Source organism: Parus major, chromosome 1 (genome assembly GCF_001522545.3).
Source record: "Parus major isolate Abel chromosome 1, Parus_major1.1, whole genome shotgun sequence".
In the NCBI taxonomy this organism is placed as follows: domain Eukaryota; kingdom Metazoa; phylum Chordata; class Aves; order Passeriformes; family Paridae; genus Parus; species Parus major.
The window spans coordinates 111,357,118-111,377,742 of NC_031768.1; the positions used below are offsets into that span (position 1 = coordinate 111,357,118).

The 20,625-nt window shown below is 39.4% G+C and overlaps 1 protein-coding gene across 1 annotated transcript in view; it reads right to left on the reverse strand.

Annotated features, from left to right (window-relative positions):
* Positions 1-20,625, reverse strand: part of EPHA3 (EPH receptor A3) — a 176,963-nt gene that overhangs the window by 25,143 nt on the left and 131,195 nt on the right. The window contains exons 7-13 of the mRNA XM_019007610.2: positions 17,117-17,279; positions 15,500-15,602; positions 14,976-15,043; positions 11,290-11,415; positions 6,549-6,734; positions 2,690-2,751; positions 237-446 (exon numbers count right to left, since the gene is read on the reverse strand). Of these exons, the coding sequence (XP_018863155.2) occupies positions 237-446; positions 2,690-2,751; positions 6,549-6,734; positions 11,290-11,415; positions 14,976-15,043; positions 15,500-15,602; positions 17,117-17,279 (918 nt within the window). The remainder of the gene's footprint in view (positions 1-236; positions 447-2,689; positions 2,752-6,548; positions 6,735-11,289; positions 11,416-14,975; positions 15,044-15,499; positions 15,603-17,116; positions 17,280-20,625) is intronic.

Genomic DNA, 20,625 nt, shown 5'->3' on the forward strand with positions numbered 1-20,625 from the left:
TATAGTCTAAGGAATCTACCAACAGAAACCATACTTTTTGTATGTACATCTTCTATTTTCTCTGAGACACGGATTTAAAAATAACTGTGATGAGCTTCTGGCTTATTGAGTATCCCTGGTCATACAAGACTGACTGCCCTCTGCCACACAGCCCCAGGTTTCAGGTTTCCATCAGATTTCAGTCTCTGTCACAACCAACCAGAATTTTAAATGGGTAAAGGAACACAGGAGCTCACCCTTGTGGTGTAAGCAGCTTCTGGGTCATCCTCCAGTACACGGGAGAGGCCAAAATCCGAGACTTTGCACACCAGGTTGCTGTTGATGAGGATGTTCCGGGCGGCTAAATCCCGATGCACGTAACCCATATCCGACAGGTATTTCATGCCAGAGGCGATCCCTCGGAGCATGCCCACCAGCTGGATGACTGTGAACTGAGCATCATGCTTCTGCAAAACATTGGAGATGTCATTTCAGGGACTGCTCGCGTTCCTCCTCGCACAGATTTGTTGGTAAGTACCCTGGAAGCTCTTCAAATGAGGAGCTTGTGAGTCAAGTGGTGTGATTTGAATGCCACATGTTGATCTCCCAGTCAGCTGAGGGAAGGGGACAGATTTGCAATTCAAATAAAAATTAGTTTTTCCCCTTCTTGCTGTCATCAGAGTTTTAATTTCCTAGATGGGACACGTGTGAAAGCAGCACATAAATCTAAATTGTGCGTGCTCCTGAGACTGGAGCGTCAGAACATTAGAGAAACAGATGTCCAACTTCCCTGAAAGGCCACGGGATTTTTTAGTGAAAATCCAAGCCTTCCCCAACGGCCTAATGAAAGTTTTCTATTACACAAGAAATTGATTTAACAAAGGCAAATGCTGATCTGAATCAGCAGCTTTCAAATTTCGTTACTTTAAAACTCATTCCTTAAAATTTCCCTCAACTTCAGGAACACAAAAATTACTGAGACACTTTATGACTTAGCCTAGAAACCATTAGTTGGATATATTTCTCATCATCTGCTTCTGGGCATAATTTAAATCTCCCAACTCTCACGAATCCTGTTTAACATCTACTTTTGATATTGCTATATGGATATATAGACAATAGGATAGCATTTGTTGTAGTGCAGCTCTCAGATGAATTCCCCAGTGCTGTAAATGTATCCTCATGGGCAGCTCTCCAGCTCCTTGTGCTGCTGCTTCTGGAATTTTATTAAATGCAGGGAAGCTGGCTCTGCCACGTGAGGTGATCTGACATGAATCAGTCTGCCAGACTGATTGCATCCATTTTTCATTTCTGATTACTCTACTTGGGGGTGGTATTAGCACTGTAAACATTAGACAAATATGTGACACAGTGGATGCTTAAAAAGTCTCTCAGAGTTCCCCTTCATAAAGAAATTAATTATTTTAAAAGTTTCTTAGCAGTTGTCTGTCCCTTTTTTTATCAGAGCCACAGAAGAGAATTTTATATAGACTCTGGAAAAGATTAAAGTAAAAAACAGAAGGTTTCTAAGCATGAACAGAATCAGATGCTCAGAGAGCCTTTCAATGGCAATGGGGAAAGCAAACTAAGTGGTTTCAAAAGGCATTTATAAAAAGGGTTACATGGCCTGAGTGGCCTGTGATATTAATGAGTCACAAGGTTCTTATCTATGTTTCCACACAAGAGTAGTAAAAAAAAAATAATAAAAATCACACTAAAATGAAAGAACAAGCTGAACAACTGTTCTGGGCAGTCAGAAATTATTCCCCTTTCCTCAGGGCTCTCTTCAAGGATTTCAAGCCTAAACAAAATATATATAGTTCAGTACAGAGATATTTCATTCAGCTATACTGACACATTATTTATATGTATTTTACATGCTCCAGTGGACACCATAACATATATAGTACATAGTGAAACTAAGGTTGACAATCTGTCCCCTTTTGGGGTTAAATGTCTAGTTCAATGTTATGAATTTGGGGGATAATGTCATTCAACCGTGGCAGAACCAAAGCAGTCTCCCAGCCAAAGCTGAGTTTGCCCTAACAAATTAAAATTAAACCAGTGTTTCCCCTCAGATGGGATTTCATTTCTCCTACACTTCTTGTTTTGCCACGAGTAAATCTTGGTGACACAGGGAGCGTTCAAATTTTTTTAGGCTCTCTACCAACTTTGACAGAAAACAAAGATAAATCAGCCACAGCATTAGTATGTCTAAGGCTGGAAAAAGAAAACAGTCCAGTAAACTTTGCTAGCTAAACGTTTCTAACATCCCCAGGTATGGGGATATTCAGTCAACTTTTCGTTACTGATAAAATTTCCACACATCCATTCATTTTGAAAGTCTCTTGCTTAGACATAGAGGCTGCCAACCAAAAAAGCAAAACTGCATTACAGTCATACTTCTGCCTCCAGAAAAACAGTTCTCATTTTTGTGTGCCAGAATGTTTTGTTTTGTTCATTTTTAATAGATGTGACATATTAATGCAACCAAAATTTTCTTAATTTTGGAATAATGCTTACTGCAAATGGACCAGCCAGATCCCTACGTGCCTTTCTGAGCACATCATGATGCTCACAAACCCAAATGAAAATAAAGAAATACCAAGCAACAAGAGCTGAGGATGAATCAGTGCAGAGTGGCAGTAAACCCATAACAAGTCCAGAACAAGAGTAATTTCTGCCTCATTTAGTTTCCTGTTGCACTTACTCGGAGGAAGCTGTCCAAGGAACCATTTTCCATATATTCAGTAACAATCATGACTGGTTTACCTGAAAATAGAGCAGAGGGGTCAGGCTACTCAAAGGCACACATTGGAATACAATCAGCAAGCCCAAGGAATGTGTCCAAATCTTCCTAACCCCAAGGATCATTTTTACATTTGGAAAGGAAGCAAAAGCTGTGTGGGCAAACAGAGGCTGGGTGCAGATAAAGATGGAAAGGAAAGTGCAAAATAAAATACAGGACACTGGAAAGAGAAGCAGAGCTGTAAGATGGGCATTCCCTTCTTCCAAGCACTCCTTCCCTCTGTGGTGGCATCCCTGACAGCACAAACTTGGACACAGCTGGGACCTGAGCATGCTGCATCCACGGGGCAATGGCAAACTCTGAGGAAACAGCCCTTGAAAAGCCTTTAATATTCTCCAAAACTCATCCAGACCAGTTTTTGAAACCATTCCCTCCACCCTAGGGCATTTTGTGACACAACCAAGATTTTATATGCAGCTCTGATGTGCTGGAGAGAAACTAATGCAAAAATTAATGTGATGAGGGGGAAGTTTTCAGACCATGGTCATTGCCCTGCTAATATTTTACCTTCACATGGATTTTATTATTTCATAATATTTACTAAAGCTTTGCTTATTTTCTCTTTGTGGTAGAGAGAAAGGTGGGTAAGAGCATGAAGCTATTTAAGGAGATGAATTACTATTGCACATAAAATACAGGAAGGCATCTGACCATAAAAGGAGGAGGAAGGCCTACATATTGTACAGTGGGCATGGTGAAAGTTTAGCTTTTAAACTTGAACAGCATGAGGCTTGAAAAAGGTACCCAGCTTAATTAAAAACAAGAAAGCCATTAAAAAAGCTAAGTCAATGGTAATAACAACTTTTTTTCTGTTTGCTTTTCAAAAAATACAGCTTCTACCAAATAGAAGTCTTAGGGGAGAAATAGTAGTTACAAAGAACGAGTTTAATACAAGAAGAATATTATGAATTAATGGGTTCAAATGTCTTCTTTCTGTGGTACATATGGTGTGTTACACTGTGGGAGTCACACTAATGAGGAATTGACTGTCATCCATTCACCAGTAGGAAATACTGTATGCAAAATATTAATCTTGAATGATATAAGAGATGATACATACATGAGATCTAACAGTGTAAAAGCTCAAGCAAAAAATCTATTTATACTTACTCTTGCTAGCCACAAATACCTACAGAAAAAAAACTTTTCCTCTGTGTTTAACATGAATTCAAAGGGATTTCTGGTAACACACACAAGATTCTGCTGGACCTTTCCAGTACAGGGCTATCCAAAACTTTCTGTGATAAATCAATTTACTTTGCCATGCACTTTGAAGCCAGGAGACAGGTGCCTGGTTTCTGTACAAACTCAGGCAATTTTATGAGACTTTACCAGAAGAACTTAAATTACAGTGAGAAATGCGTTTTCCAAATTCTTACAGGAGCATCTTCCTGCCTTGCTCACCCACACTCCACGAGCCTTGAGTGCAGGGTTTCACTCTCAATCAGCTGGAAATGTGCCCATAATAAGAAGCACATGCTCAGAAGTTTTAAAAGAGCCCTCTGCATCCATTTATCAAAGCACAGCCGTTTATAAATGATAACAAGTTGTGTCAACAGCATTGCCCAGGTTTATTATAATAGCAGGCTACAAATTGCTGTAAATTATTATTAAACTAAGCAGAACATGTGTGCTGGCTATTGAGACTGCTGCCTATGGTGTGCCCAGGAGTGCAGGGCAGCAGCTGGGAAATGCAGGACAGAAATCCACGAGGAGCAGAGGAACAATTCTGCACTGGGGGCAAGGCTGGAAGCCTGATGTATTAATTGATTTGCTAAAAAACCAAAAAAAAAACCCAAACCCACAAGTTTCTTGTCCTGCTATCACCCTGCAGAATGTTTAATAAAACAAATATTTATTATTACACTTACTTTTTGGCTAGTAAAATAGCTCCAGAGCAGATTTCTTAACTCCTGTACTGGAGCTATCTGGAGAGGGTATTGTACCCTTGAAGTTTTATTGGTTTCAGCTGGGAATATTCAGATTTTCTCTCTCACACATAGATGTGATGGGCAGCTGGCACTCCTGACCTCCTCCCCCAGCCCCCCAGAGCAGTGCTGTGAATACACCTGAGTAGCAAACTCACTAAAAGTCACTTACACAGAATAAAGAGAGAATTAGTAATGCACATTCAAGAGCAACAAACAAATTCCTGCATGTACAGCAGTCAAATTATTGTCTCAAGTGCTCCAGGAATACAAAATGTAACCAAATAGATTTTTAGCTCAGCTGTGTGCAGATTGATGCTGGCATTTCAAGTGATTTTGTGACTGCAGATCTTATTCTGACTGTACAAAATGTGTGTCACTACAAAGCAGGAGATAAACCTCAATTTATGCAGGCAGACCTTTCCTAATAGGACTGTGAGACCTAAGATAAACAATAATTTCTTTGTTATTGAAATCAGTAAAATAGACTTTCATGAATCACACATAGAGAAGGCATTATTATTATTATAATTATGGCTCTTTGTAACATACAGTGTTTTACATACCTTTCACTAGTGACTTTTAGACATATTCTGGTGGGGTTTTAATTTCTTATACTTTTCAGCAGTATGCTATGACATTTTTTCATACCCATCCCTGTGAAACTTTGAATCACACAATTAAAAACTAAAATTTTCTTAAAACTAATAAAACCATCTACTTAAAACCAAAGTATTTGGTATGTTTCTATCCAATTAAACTAAAAACATCCTCAGCAAATTCCAAGCTGATCACTGAAATGGCAAAGAGCTACTTTGCTAGTAAGATCTCCTAGGATAAACAAGGAAATATCCTACAAATTTTTTCTGTTTCCCTGGAAAATCTAAGAGCACTCAATTTTTTATTTTTTATTTTTTTAAGATTGCCTCTTATAAAATCTTATTCATCTCCCACGTAATAACTAATGTAAGTAGATAAATTTGATCACTAAATGTACCACTTCATTCTGCAGAGGGAATACAGAAAATGTGGCTGAAGAGGGTTGTTGAAATACATTACTTTTCCAGGAAGTTACAACATGGACATAGAAGTTTCAGTTAAATTTTTTGTCTCAAAAAGAGAAGTTTTTTTTTTATCATAAAGACCAAGAATATGCTTTAACAAAAATAAAAAAAAAAACCCAAAAACCAAACAAACAAAAAACCAACCAAAAAAACCCCAAACCCCAACCAAACCCAAAAGCAAAACCAAAGGCAGATTTAGAAAAGGCATTTAAGTAAATATATATATAAGGACAGAGATAAAATTAGTTTTACTACTGACAGATTAAATCCTCAAGACTTCTTCTTTGAGATTTTTACCAAGATGTTTGAATTCTGGAGTTTTGGAGCTTTAAAATGCCTCGTGCTGGTACATATTGAAGATCCCATGGAATATTTCCCCTGCATGAAAACCATCCAGGAAAAGAGTTTGGCCTTATTTAATAATTCACTAGAACTGGTTTTTGTACCAAGTAGGCTGTTCATTAATTAGTGCTAATGAGCTAATGATTTAGCTGAAAGCAGAACAATTCAGTGCAATTGGGAAGCCTCAGCTCATTAGGTTCCAGGACTCCTCACCAGCGCATCACCCAGTGCCTCTTGGCTCTTTCGGAGCAATTTGTAACTCTGGATCTTATTAAACCTGTCAATTTATTATTGAGCTTTTTGCAGAGCATAAACCTGGATGACTTCATTTATAATTCACTTGTGCTCTCCTTTGATTGATCAGAAAATCAGAGAATTATCCAGGCTGGAAGGCACCTCCAGGGCACTTTCCACGTCACTTCTTACTTTTAGTGACGACTCCCTCCAGTCGGATGATGTTGGGGTGGTCAAACTGGCCCATGATGCTGGCTTCTCCCAGGAAGTCCCTCCTCTGCTTTTCTGTGTAGCCAACTTTCAGGGTTTTGATGGCCACTGAAATTTCCTTTTTAGAAGGCAGCTTCAGGCGCCCACTGCACACTTCCCCAAATTCTCCTGAAAAAGAGAGTGGAAAAAGTGACAAAAGCTGAAATGTGGTTATTTTGTATGGATTCAAGAAAAAAGAATCAGCCTCTGCAATGTGATGTACACTGGTTTATCCTTTTGCAATATGAAAGAGCAGAGTACAAGGAAAACTCTTTTAGCATTCCAAAGAGGAAATATTAAACAAGTAGAAAACTGTTGGAAGAAGACATGTCACTTGAAAATTTTTTTCAGTTAACTAATTTTTACACAAATCACAAGAGAAAATTTCAATATGTTACCATTTGAGCAGCAGCTGATTTCAAAGCCCCTTTTCAGCTTTTTATTCGGAACTTTTTTCTTTTTTTTTTTTTTTTTTGACAGCTAAGTTAATCAAAAAAGGCCTGAATAAAGATGTGGTAGGGCAATGATCTTTCTCTGTTGCTAACCCAGGTAGATTTGAGTCAACAACACAGAAATTAATATCACTGTATCTTATCACCAGCTGCTTCATCCTCTAGGCAGAGAACTGTACTCTCAAGGTAATAACCACTAAAAGGAAGATGTATCTTTATGTACATACATATTGCTAAAAAGCACCGACAATCACATCCTTTGATTCTAACACTGTTTGTATTTCAGGCTGCCAAGAAAGGCAGCAGCTCAGAAAAGAAATTTTAAAAGCTATTACTAGTAACTAATGGGAGTTGAGCTCTTTTCAGACCTAATTAAAAGCAATCAAGTTCTGCAAGCCCAAATGACCATTATACTTTAGCAGGAGTTCAGACACCAAACAGCCCAACACTGTCAGAGTACCACAAAATAAGAAGAGCAAAGCACATCTTGAAAACAGAGGGAAGGGGGAAAAAAACTGTTTGAAATAAATCTTGTAGCATGCAGCTTCCAGCTCCATTTTCTTGATGTTTTAATGGTCCAGAAAGTTATAACAAGCTAAGCTCTTAGAACTATTTTACAGTTACTGTCAATGGAGACTTTAGCTATGATTTCAGCCAGCAGCCCAGCAATCAATCCTTCATTTTAAAGCTGGAATCGTGTATCTGATATTTGTTTAACTTCTGGGAAGGAAGAGGTTACGGGTAATGTCCATCAACACAGCCCCATTTAGGCATGGCTGAACAATCCAGAACTTGAGTGATTAATCAGATTCCAAAAGTACCTCAAGGCCAGCAGATGCTGCAGGAGAATAAAAGATGGGCTCTTTCTAGCAATGAAGTTTGCTGCTGTCTGTGGATATAAAGCTGGTTTACTTTCTTGGAAAATGATCTAATTGGAAAGAGCTCCCCAGGCAGCCCAGCTACATTAACCTATGATATTTTTATATCCAGGGCAGCATGGATGCTGAATATATCTATCTGGTCAGCACCCATAGTGACCCATGCAGTTACACTACAATTTTTCCTGCAAATTATTACTAAATGATCCCAGTAAGAAATGGACTGGGTCCCACCAGACTCTGTTTAGGAGGAACAAGGGCTTGTGTTTGAGTGGAAAACCTGGCTCTAAGAAATGAGGATGATGGCTTTCCATACAAAGCCTTCCTGAAGTGTTTATTTTTAATTATGCCACACACATAAAGACTGTATAACCTGCCCTGCAGACTGGTGTGCCTATTTACATGTGGAAAACTGATAGATATGATTTCGGAGGGCTGTTCAGGGCACTAAGATCGCTCTTCAGGATAGCCCCATTTCTTTTTAAATAGGCTATTTAGTACACCAGGGAATGGAGTTTGCTGCACTTAGGGGAACAGTAAATGAGGATTCTGTGAAATCAGCTACTCCCTTCACTTTGCTGCATTTTAAATCTGTGAGGAGATTAAACCAAATCTCCCTCTGATTTGGAGAGGCACCAAAGCTCAATGTTTCATAAACCTTGGGAACATCAGCAATGTTCTTGCCTTCACTGGGACCCTGCAAACCTTCACAGAAAGTTCATAGCCAGGTAGCCCCTGAATTTTGTGAATAATTGGATCAACAAGATGTTGTGCTACAAGTTTATTTCAGCTTCAGAAGAAAAGCAAACACTCGCTTTCTTGTCTGGCAAAGCACATAGTTAAATCTACCCCATATCAAGAAGGTACTTTCTGTAGCATTCTCCTATTGCCCAGTTGGATTTAAACTTGTGAAGTGGTTTGTTGAACTGAATCCATAAAAATAAGTGAGTTATTCTAAAAGAAAAAAATTACTGCAAAGAAAAATCTGAGAAAGTGGCTTCTGACCTCAATTTTCTTATGCTTAGCCTCCCACTAAAATCCCTTGTGTTTTTCTTGAGGTTCTTTTGGATAAGAATATTTCCTTATTGCATTTGTGTATGTTTTTCAAAGCTGTGTAAGCTCTGAAAGCCCTCTCTTCTCTGAGACTTCTGTGAAAAACTGCTTGGAGCATTTCAGAATGTCGAGACTCCTTGCCTGACTAGAAGGTCTCGTTACTTACGTCACACTTGAGGGCAGTTAAATGAACCCCTTCTTCTCAAATCCCTGTCCTTTTTTTACAATTTCATTCACACTAGCCTTGCAGAGGACAAGGGCAGGAAGAGACCAAGTCATTCACTCAAACAAGTCATTGACTCATTAAGAGGCAGGAAATGCCTTTCTGGTTTTGGGGAGAAGTGTTCCTGAAGAAGTTGCCTCAGAGGCACTCTGAATGTAAAAGCTACCACGTGCTGAGGGTGATAGCAGTGTAAAGTGATGCCACAAACGCATTTTGGAAGCTCCCAGCACTCCATGGCCTGATTTTCATCTGTTCTTCCCTTCCTGGCTCTTCCTGTTGGCATCTCAAGCAGCTGCCAAGAGGAAATGTTAACTGTAATGCCTTATGTACTCCTGACTATGTGGATTGAGTTATGGTGCCCGAAAAAAGGGTGTTACTATAGTTTGAGTGCAAGTTTTAATGTTAAAAGCTTGCAGGAACCCTCTGCCACTTAGCTCAGTTGGTTTGAACAGGGTAATGGTGGCAATGCCAAGGTCCAGGTTCAGTCCCCATGGGGGCCATTCACTCAAGAGCTGGACTCCACAATCCTTGGGGGTCTCTTCCAACACAGAATAATCCCTGATTCTCACTGCAGTGGAGCAGAGAGACTTTTAAAACACCTGACTCCTTTAGGACATAGTCCTTTGTTGGAGCTTCTCAAAATTTGTTCCTCTGTTTTCAGAGGCCACATTTGACATATTTTGGTTTATTTCTTACTCTACTATATATCTTGACTAAAAATAGGTCAGAACAACCAAGCTTGATCCTTATGAACTCCTTTTCTGGATTCATATATTGCAAATATAGCCCAAACTGAGAAAGCTTGCATTTGTGAGGCTCCTGAAAGTCTTACAAGGAAACACACTGCTCCTGGACTTAAATTCAGAGTATTCCTCCTTCCCCATCCCCACACAAATTCCCTGTTATGTGCAGTCAGCTATGCTTTGCTGCCTTGACTGAAGATGATGGAGAACAGTGCACTCTTGTGGGGCAGAATTAAAACCAGCAAGGAACATGGATCTCCATGTTCTCCATGTTTCTCCATAAAATAACTTCAAACTCAGAACAGTTGAGTAGCTTCAGTAGGAGAGGATGAAAACTGTTCCCTTTTTTCACTAGGTGGTTCAGGAGATGCCCTGAGTACAGTACCTTGGGTTATACACCTTTTCCAGCTGAAAATCTTTTGCTGTGCACTCAGTGTCTGTCTCTCACATCCCACGTATACTTAGAGAGAAGCCAAAAAAAAAATCAATAATAAAGGAAAAGGTATTTTTCAATGGATTAAAAATCAATAGTACTCCTCATAAATGCTTTAATATAGGAGGAAAGGTAACACTCCATGATCTTGTGGCTCAAAGAGACAATCTGCCACTTCACTCCTAGAAGGAAGCACACATTCTACCAGGAGCTACCTGCTCCACTGCAACATTCAGTGTAATGAGAATTGCTGTAATCTGGCTCCTCTGTTACAAAATCTGATCATTTCACCAGCTTGTTTCCTGTAAATCCAACAATCACTGGCATCTTTGTGGCTCAGACAATCAGTTATTGGGCAGACAAGCCTTTCCTCCTAAATCAATAATTCAAATCCAAAGCAGTGACCAAAATCAATCCAACAACCAGAGGTCACTGCAGCCTGATGGATGCGTGGTGACTGGTATGAAATGAGTTTGTGGTTTCACTCAAGGCATAATAGTCAAGGGTCCTTTCATGGGGAAAAATTAAAAAAAAAAAGAAAAAGAAAACATCTTCACAGTTGATAACATTTTCTGTGCTGTGCTGACAGATCTCAAAGAGAAACACAGAAGTGAGGCTGAATGGGCTGAATGGTCTTCCCTTCCAAAGGTGGTGCACTCAAGTATGAGCTTGGTGTCCTTTGAAAAGCTGTCTTGTTGCCTCCTTTCTTTGAGATAAAAATAAAATAAATACAAAATTGTGTACTCTTAACTTTGCACTGAAACCAGCCATAAATGTGACCTACTACTTCAAAGACTTTCTAGAACATTTTCTTTCCAGCTGCAACCATGAACCCAAAGATATAAAACAGCATGTACACAGCAAAAAGCTATCTTTAGTTCAAGATATCTGGTGGTCATTACCTGCTCCAACTACTTTATCAATGGATATATTGGAAGCATCCAGTTCCTTGGCAAATTCATGCACAGCTTGGTTGGGATCCTCATACGTGTGTGGATCTACATAAGTTCTCAGACCCGGGAGCTTCACTGTGTAAAAACAAATTCAGAGAGAAAATGTTACTTAGACTCGAGTAATCCTTCTAAAGAAAGTTCATGAAACCACTGAAACCAAATCAATAGATGGAAAAGGTATTCTTCAAATCTAGTTTCTGTGGGTCTTCAGAATCTTTGTACAGAGTGAAACCTGACATTAATGTACTGCACAAGAAGTGTGACAATCCATTCCAAATATCTGCTTTTCCAACATTAAAATACCACTCACCCCTCCCAGGCTGCTACATTTCGATGCTGCCTTATATTGACCCTTCCAAAGTAAAAGCAAAGGGGCAAGGAACAACATGTGTTGCTACAGTCAACCTGAAAAAATTCTTAGGAATATATTAAGAAATCAGATTAACTCCAGGTTTCGGTTTTTGTTCCCCTAAGTCCATCAACAAGATGCATAATAAAAAACCTATACATGAAAAAATGCACCCCTGCCTCAATCCCTCTGCCAGAACATGCAAGGATGGCAGATAATTGTTCTGAGTAAAGGCTGGCTCTAGAGCTTTGTTCCCCAAACATTCATGTTATTATTTTAGCCCCCTCTAGAATTTCCTGGCTAGGGATTGCAGGAAGAGATCAATCCCAACCTGTTCCTCCAACAAAAATGCTGAAAGCAAAGCACAGCCTCATTCCCCCCCTCCAGCTCAAAGCCTTGCTTGTGTTTGCACCCAGTACCTTCTATGCCTGCCTCTGTTGTATTCATTTTACAACAGGAATATATTTTATTAACAAAAAGTGAAATACCCAGCTTGAAGTTTTCTGCTTCTGACACAAACCCTACATTCCCAGACATGTATTCCAGCTTTCCCTAACGGTACCAGTTGGTCTTGTAAAAGATATTAACTCCTTCAACAAACACTGCTTTAACCCACTCAGGAATATCCTTTCCAGCTTAGCATTATTATACTGCAGCAATTTTTTCACTGCTAAAATAGTTAAAACTTTTTTTTGCTGGGCTTGCACAGATGGGAAAAAATACCTTTGGACCATGAAAGCAAGGAATTGTTCTATCAAACAATGCAAAGAGTATGTAAAAGAAGAAAAAAAATAAATTTTACAGGGATTTATTTGCCCCAGAACTGACAAAAAAAATGATGGAACTGAGTTCCCAAGCTAATTGCCTTGAAAACAATGCAAAGTAAGAGCCATGCTCTCAACACAAGGGCTGCGTGTGCACGGCATTAAAAGCCGACTGTGTTTCCTTCAAGAGCCTGATGATTACAGAATTACCTGTAAGTAAAACAAAAAGTAATTGGCTGTATATTGCTCTTGGTTAAAAATCTTGTAAATGCTCCTTCCCCTCCATGCTGAATGTACATTACAGCCCCCCTCACATCCCCAGTAAAAATAACAATTAAAAGCTTCTGCACTGTGGGGTTTTTGGCTTGGGATTTTTAATGCTGACCCCAGAGGTTCCCAAGATCAGGTGATGGTGGCTGCAAGGAGAATAATCCCTTCACACCAATAATTAAGGGCAGCCTGGGCAGTAACTGGGTTCTGTCATGAAATACAGATAATAAACACGTGCACATGTGTTAAGCTGCACTACTTTACAGCTCATTCTGTGCAAACATAATAATTTACATTTTTATTTTAACAGCACAAATTGCCCTAAAGGTAGCAAAAAAATAAAAAGGCCCAGCCAGAGAAGGCAAAGGGAGAGGATCTGAGGAGGTGAAACATTTTTGTTCCTTTGAAGTAATATTATAGGATTTGTAATAAGGCTGCAGGGAATAGTTCATGGCTGGAGCCTTTTTAAAAGTAATTCAGAGTAAACTGACTGAAATAAACCAGCTGCTGTATTTAAGATGCTGAAAGTTTACGACAGCCAGGGAAGTTACTTTGTCCCTTTTGAGTTCATAGGAGAGATTTGCTTATTCTTTGGGAAAGACTGTAGCTTGGTAGATTAAAAGTTTCAACAGCCACACACGTACATACTTAGAAATTCTAACAGATAAGTATCTGCAAAATCTAAAATAAATGATTTTCAAGAACTTCTGACACACATACCAGGCCCATGATTGGCTCTGGTCTTACTGCATAGTGAATCAGCATGGCACTACTCAGAAAACAGTACATAAATATCTAAAGCCAAATTAAAAGCAATTTAATCCACAGGAATTTAACAGCACTGACATGTTTAAGAATAGTGATTGCAACTTTCCATTGTGTGGGAGTAAGGAGAGCAAATTCTGACCTGTTATTTGTCTGTGACACTTATTTTACTGGCTGCTTTTATTTTATAACCTCATTAAATTTGGATGATGAAGCATTAATTCTATGGGCCACATGTAACTGTAGAGATTTTTTTTGAGAATAGTTGTTTAGCAGTTGTTGGGCTGCAGCTTGTGTATCCCCTGGCAGTGCTGGGGAAGGAGACAGAAATCATGGATATTCATGCTCTTGGCTCTCTGGAGATAAGGAGGGGCAGGAAACTTAAAAGAATAATAATTTGAACAGTCAGAGAACAGTTATTCCATTGTCATGAGGATTGGGAAGCAGCTCTAATTTCCATCTACTGCAGGTAAATCCCTCATTAAAATGTTAATTCACTTATATTTTGGCAGGGGGCACCTGATTATGGTACCAGCAGCTCCTTTCTTGCAAATAGTAGAGTGCCAATATTGTGTGCAAAAAACCCCACATATATTAATGTCACAATGTGCTAAGAAATAGAAATATATGGTTCAACCATGGTTTACATGGTGTAGCAGGACACTCATCTGCTGAAACAGTTTCAAAGATGAACTACTGCTTCTTATCAAACAAAGAATTATGTGGGGAAACAACAAATGGATTTTCTGGTCTTGGTGTCTATGGGGGGCACTACCTTTGCCTGTAAGGATATAAAAATCCAAAGTACAGTAAAAAAAAACAAAACCACCATGTAATCCTCCCATTCCTGATCAGGAATTAAACTATCACCTTCTTTCCCCCTCAGCTTCTCCTGCTCCAAAACGATTCTTTTCCTGTTTTAAAGGATATGTGGATGGAGCTTTGCCCATGAGCCAATCTTCAGGATCCACAGCTCTGCTGTGGAAAAGTGTAACAAAGCTACACACATTGCAAAGAGGACCCAGGACCAGGTTATTACTATTATTTGTAGTTGAACTTTGCCAAGCAAACAATTGTCACAGTAGCTGTAGTGTTCATCAAGACAGGTTTAGTTGATTTTTATTTTGATTTGGGAAAGAAAAATACATTTCTTAGACTTTATATAATGAGGAAGTTGCAGTTTTACCCTGGATTTCAGTGATGCACAGCATAATCAATATCACAATTCCAACCACATGCATTGTTTGAGCACAGACAGTGATGTTTTGCTCATTACTAACCTGAACACAGATGAAAGAAGTTGAAACAAAGAATAATTGTTTGGGGAAAATCTCCTTACCCACAAGAGAAGGGATAATTCTCTTCCTAATTTCACCTTGGTTTAAGCGAGGTATGGCTCTTATTTTTTTTTTTTAATTGAAAAATATCAGTTACCTAGGGGATGAATTCAACAGATCTGAAAGCATTAAAAAGCTCCAGTAACTTACAATGGCCATTCCCAAAATGCAGCCTTTTCTCATCACTGCCATGTTTAGACTTCTTGTATCCACAGAATCTACAAGCAACAGAAAAAAAAATTAATACAGAGAATTTTATGTGTTAACTGCAGGTGGAAACAGAATAAAATGTTTTCCCCGCACAATTAAATGCCTGTTTGAAAGTTTAATGATATTTACATTCTCTGTGCCCTATAGAGGCATGTGATGTTCTCAGGGAATTTGAGGAAATTGGCTAATGAGAGGATTTGTTGATTTTTGACCCCTACAGTTTAATTTTACAATTGCCTGAGAATGTGTTTATAGCATTTTTTAACAACTGCTGCATGATTTGGGCTGCTAACTCATTACTGACTGTGAGGCAGTGCTTGGAGCTCCTGGGCAGCAGACAAAGAATTAAAAAGCAGCCAAAGAATTAAAAACCAGCCACACCACGACACCCGACGTGCCATGGTCATCAGAGCCCCTCTGGGACAGCAATAGGAGAAAATGTGCAAATCAGACTCCAGACCCACCTCCCAATCAAGATGTACACCACCACTGTGAGGAGAATGATGGCCACTGCTGCTGAAATGGCAATCATCACCACCTGGCTGTTCTCACTGGAGATGGAGAACGCTGCAAAGTCGACACAAAAACATACAGATAACCTCACACACACATCTCATTGATGACATCAGAATTTACATGCACATAAGGGACAGACATCACTATATAGCATTTGGTCTCCTGGCAGATATTTCATCCAGGACTTCATTTTTCATCAAAAAAATACAAGGGAAGAAAACATAAGACTCCAGCCATCTTTGCCAATTGACCAAAGTTGCTTCTGTTGCTCTCAATTTTTAGTCTTGCTAATTGTAGAGACTGCTGGCAAACTGATGGTAATACATAAACATATACACAAATACAAACATTCATGTCAGGTAAGCCCTTTATGTCATGCTCAGTAAAGGAGTATTTCCTTGGCAAGAAATCCCATAATCATCACCTTCCCTTCCCCCTCTGTATGATGGGAAGTGCTTTTAGGAGCTACATCTCCCAGGTAAGCCTGACAATATCCACACGAAGGCTGTGGAAAGCCAGGGCATGCAAGCACAGATGTCTAGAGGGAAAATAAGGGCTATTTTCTGCCTTGTTTGGGGTATCTCCCTGTGCTCCCTGTGCATGGAACTTTGGAGTGCTGTGCAATGACAGGATGCCTTTAATCCTCTGGTGTGAGGACCAATCTCCGGCAGAGACCTCCTGAGCTCCCCCGAGCACAGCAGAATTAAACTCCTCAGTGCTCCAAACTGAGCTGGGGGCTCCCACCCCTGGCCCACACAGGGCAGAGAGCCTCTCTCTAGGGTCACATCATTCCTACCTCTGCCTATTACACACCCACAACTGCACCCAGTTATGATAACTTGGTAACACAGGAACAAACTTGTGCCTTTCTGAGCATTATCTGTGTAATTTGTATGCTTATTATTGAGATGTGCACCACTGTCTCCTTCCACACTTCTGCTTTTTCATTTTATCCTTCTTTTGGTAACATTGCAGAGAAAACTCATTAACCTCTAAGCTGTTAGTTTTTTTTTACCTCTGCAACATATTTTTTTCCTCCTTGCTGTAATTGTCCTATCTTGAGTTCTAGTTTCAACTAGAATGCCAAAGTTGCAAGTCACCATAACAGCAATTTGTAACTCTTTTTTCTAAACATGAAGCTTGTTTGCCTTTCGGAATAAGAGCTGGGGGGGGAGAAGGAAGAAGCGGGGATCAAACATATTGCTTATCTCAAATATACACAGAATCAGGGTGAAAGACTTGGCTTGACACTACTCTTTGTTTTTCCATCACACTTCCTCCCTCAGCAAGAGCCACGGTCTAGCAAGGCACCAGTTCTGGCCTGAGGTAGAAGCAGGGTAGGGAATGGAAGAAAACACCACCTGTGATAGTTCTGGGATACTCTTTATAGCCTGTTTCAGGTTTAATGATAAAACATAAAGTCACACAGCAATGCTACCAAGAAAGACACATCATAAATAGTTATGAGACACTTTTCCTCAGCTAGAAAAGGAGTGAAAGCAGCCATTCAGATGAGTCAGGAGCTGGGCAGGATGTCAGCATAAACCATTTGAACAAATACATACAGTCTGGGCTGGTCTCAAACTCAAACTTGCGGCTGCTTGTCCCATATCCAGCTGCAGTTCGGGCTCGGATTTGGAAGACATAGGTGGTGTCAGGCTTGAGGCCACTGATGGTCACGTTGGTGCCTCTGGCTCTCAAAATAGTATAGCTTGTCTCTTGTTCCTGCTTTTGGAAAAAGACATTATCAGATTAAAACCACACCCTTAAAAAAACTGGTGGTTTGTACTAAACTACTACAAACATCCTGGAGAGGACTGCCATATATTTGAATATTTATAGCTTGACATATGCTTGTACAAACATTGATTTTCAATCATCTTTTAACAAGATATCTTAAAGCATCAGATTTGCCATGGTATTGTGCTTTAAATGGAACACTAGACATGAGGAGTTTATGACATGTTATTAAATGGCTTTGCATCGTTTTGTCTGTGGTCCGTAATACAAGAAAATTATTAAAAGATTATTTAAAAAAACATAAAACAGATTTGCCTACTGCACTGAACTGGAAGTTGTAACAGGCCAACTTAGACATTTTAGGGCTCTGCAGAGCTGTTGCAGGATGCAGTTTTTACTGCCTCACATTTTACAAGACAGTGGTTACCTTTATAACAGTCAGAAGGGAAAGCCCACTTGGGCTCCTCAGCTCAGCAAAAAGGCAGATTTAGCTGGTTTTCTATTGTGCTATAAAAACTATGAGATAGTTGTGTCCATCCTCATTTGGACAAAACCACACTGAACTCAGTCCTGGACTATGTTCATAACCCCTCTCTGCTTAACACTCACCTATGTCTGACATAATGTATTTTATATAAAACGAGAGAAGGACTGGTTTGTAATTTGGTAGGTTTGGATACACTTCACACTGTGTAAAAAGCTAATCCTGATAAAAGTATGTCTCAGTCCCACTGTAAGCACATAATCTTAACGTTCAAGCATGCATTTGGAGCCTGAGGTACAGCTTATTTTACTAAAGCCATCTTGTACCAAAAGAGCATTTTTGGCTTCCTAAATATGGCAGCTGGAACTGTCTCAGGAAAAAAAAACAACTCTTGGCCAGCAGCCACACATGTGGGAAACTGTGAGAACCTCAATTGTTTAGGTTCCCCACCATGAACTTCTCTGTTCTGGAGGTGGTGGGGATTTCATGTGATGTCCTTTTACTTTGAACCCTGTGCAGAACACTGCAGCCATTGAATTCTGCCGGGCTGAAAGCAGAACCCCAGCGAACGCACGTCCTGGCCAGAGAATCTCACCTAACTCTCATCATGTTTTATGGCATTGCATTAGCTGCTGAGGGGCTGACATTTCAACTCCAACAGCACTGGAGCTCCAGGGCATGAGCACAGGGGCTGGAAAATACCCAACACACTCGCTGCCAAGGCCATTTCACCTCCACGTGTAAAGTTCAAGTGACTGGAGTTGTTTTAGGGTGTTTACTCTGCCCTGCTGTCTGCAGGAATAGAGTCAGGATATTCTGGGTTAGTAGGTGAACATCAGAAACCGTTCACTTTGGTGCTAAAGAAGCCTAAGTGCCCTGTTCTTGGCAGTCTTTGATACAGAGAAACAGAAACATTTACACCATAGTTAGGGGAATTGCCAGAATCTCCACGTAATATTCAACATTATGCTCATGAGAAATTACAGTAAAAAGAAAAAAAGAAAGGACAAAAAAAAACAACCCAGAAAAAGCAGCTAAGCCTGTGCCTAAAAGTTACCATCCAGGATCCAAACCTCAGGTAGGGCAAGCTGGAGCCAGTCTTCAAAGAATGACTGTAAAAATGTTGACCATGGCCCATTTTCTTTGCACAGTAAAAATAAAAAGGAAATCAAAAACTGGGCCTCCTCAGAGTTTCCCAATACTTCTCTAAAAAGTTCTCTGTTCTAAATTCAGGAGAGCAAATGTACAGAAAGACACTCTAAATAGCTGACAGGCTTGAGTAAAATTATTTATTTTTGAACTAACAAAGGCCTAGTATTATAATTTGCAGGCTTTCCTTATCTTGTCATTCAGTTGGATGTAGGCAACTATTTTAATTTCAAAGGCATAATAATCTTGTCTTTAAAACACAACATCTTTTGTGTATGCTATGACTGGACATTCATTTTGATCTCGCTTCAGGCTGCTTTTATGAAATGCAAACATTTCCTTCTGGTGCAGATACATATGTGCAAGGGAAAATACAGTCATGGCCCTGTCTGTTAATAATCCACGTTGGAACTTGGAAAATAAACCTTTAAAACAATGGTATGGAGGATGTCATGGTATCTCAGTTTATGGGAAGCTTTTTACACACATATTTTGTAAGTCATTTTTTATGTTACTAGTAATCAAATCAGTGCAACACCACATAAAAGCCCAAGTTTATCTTTCTTGGGGATAAGGCAAAACTTCAGAGATACAGCACTATAGCTGCCATAAGCAGAAGGAAAACACAAAAAGGAGAGTCAGTCTTTGCCAAGCAGAACTTTAACCAAACACTCTGAGGATAAATTTGAACTTGGATGCACAAAGCAATTTCTTCCTGAATACCTCTGTATAGTTTACCAGACACAATCTTTGCTGGGAAGCAAATCCTACTATTGCTAGTGTCTCATCTGCATGTGACATTTTATAATTTGATACTTTGTTTTACAGAAAACATTTTGGAGACATTTTAAATGGATAGTGGCAGTACCAGTAAGGGTGAATGGTTTTCCCTTTTACAGATAAGAACAGAAAGTGCATATATTATAGAGGAAAAATATTTTTTCCATCAGTTTCATGTGCACTTGTGAGGCCAAAACCTGACTACACATTTCTGGGAGGAGGCCACAGTCCTGATACTGCTCCCCTTATTGCCAGAAGTGAGCTCTTCATGGATATGACATTTCCTACAAGTCTTGTGGAGTATTCGTGGCCTACCTGCATTTAAAGACAGAATAATAAGAGTTTAAAAGCAACAAAGTGAATTTGAATATAAAGCAGATTTTCAGCCTCAAAGTGCAGAGTTCTGTGTTGCCTGTAGCCACTGATCACACAATTCCTATGATTTACAAAAGCAGATCTATTATAGCAACGTGAGCCTGCAGCTGAATTTCATTCATTGTTTGCAGAGGACTCCATCTTAATAAAGTACACATGATTTAATTGCAAGCCACATCTTCAGCTGAAACAATTAATAGTTTATGAGTGGTATTTAAGAGATGGCTTTTTTCTGTACCTTCACATGACAAGATACTCCTTCATGAGGACATGATTATGTGAACAAGGACAAGGAGGAAACAAACAATAGGGCTTGTGCAAGAAAAACACATGGCTTTGTTTTTTATGCACTTTGATGGCTGAGACACTTAAAATTCAACACAGCATTATACTGATGAACTAAACTAAGGTGTCATTTAGTATCATTAACTTAGCATAAAATGTTATGCCTTACCATAAAATAAATGCCTAAAAATTCCATATGGTCTCCCTCTGAAAGAAGATTTTGTTTCTTTTAAATGTTTTGAATAAATATTGTCTGGGGCT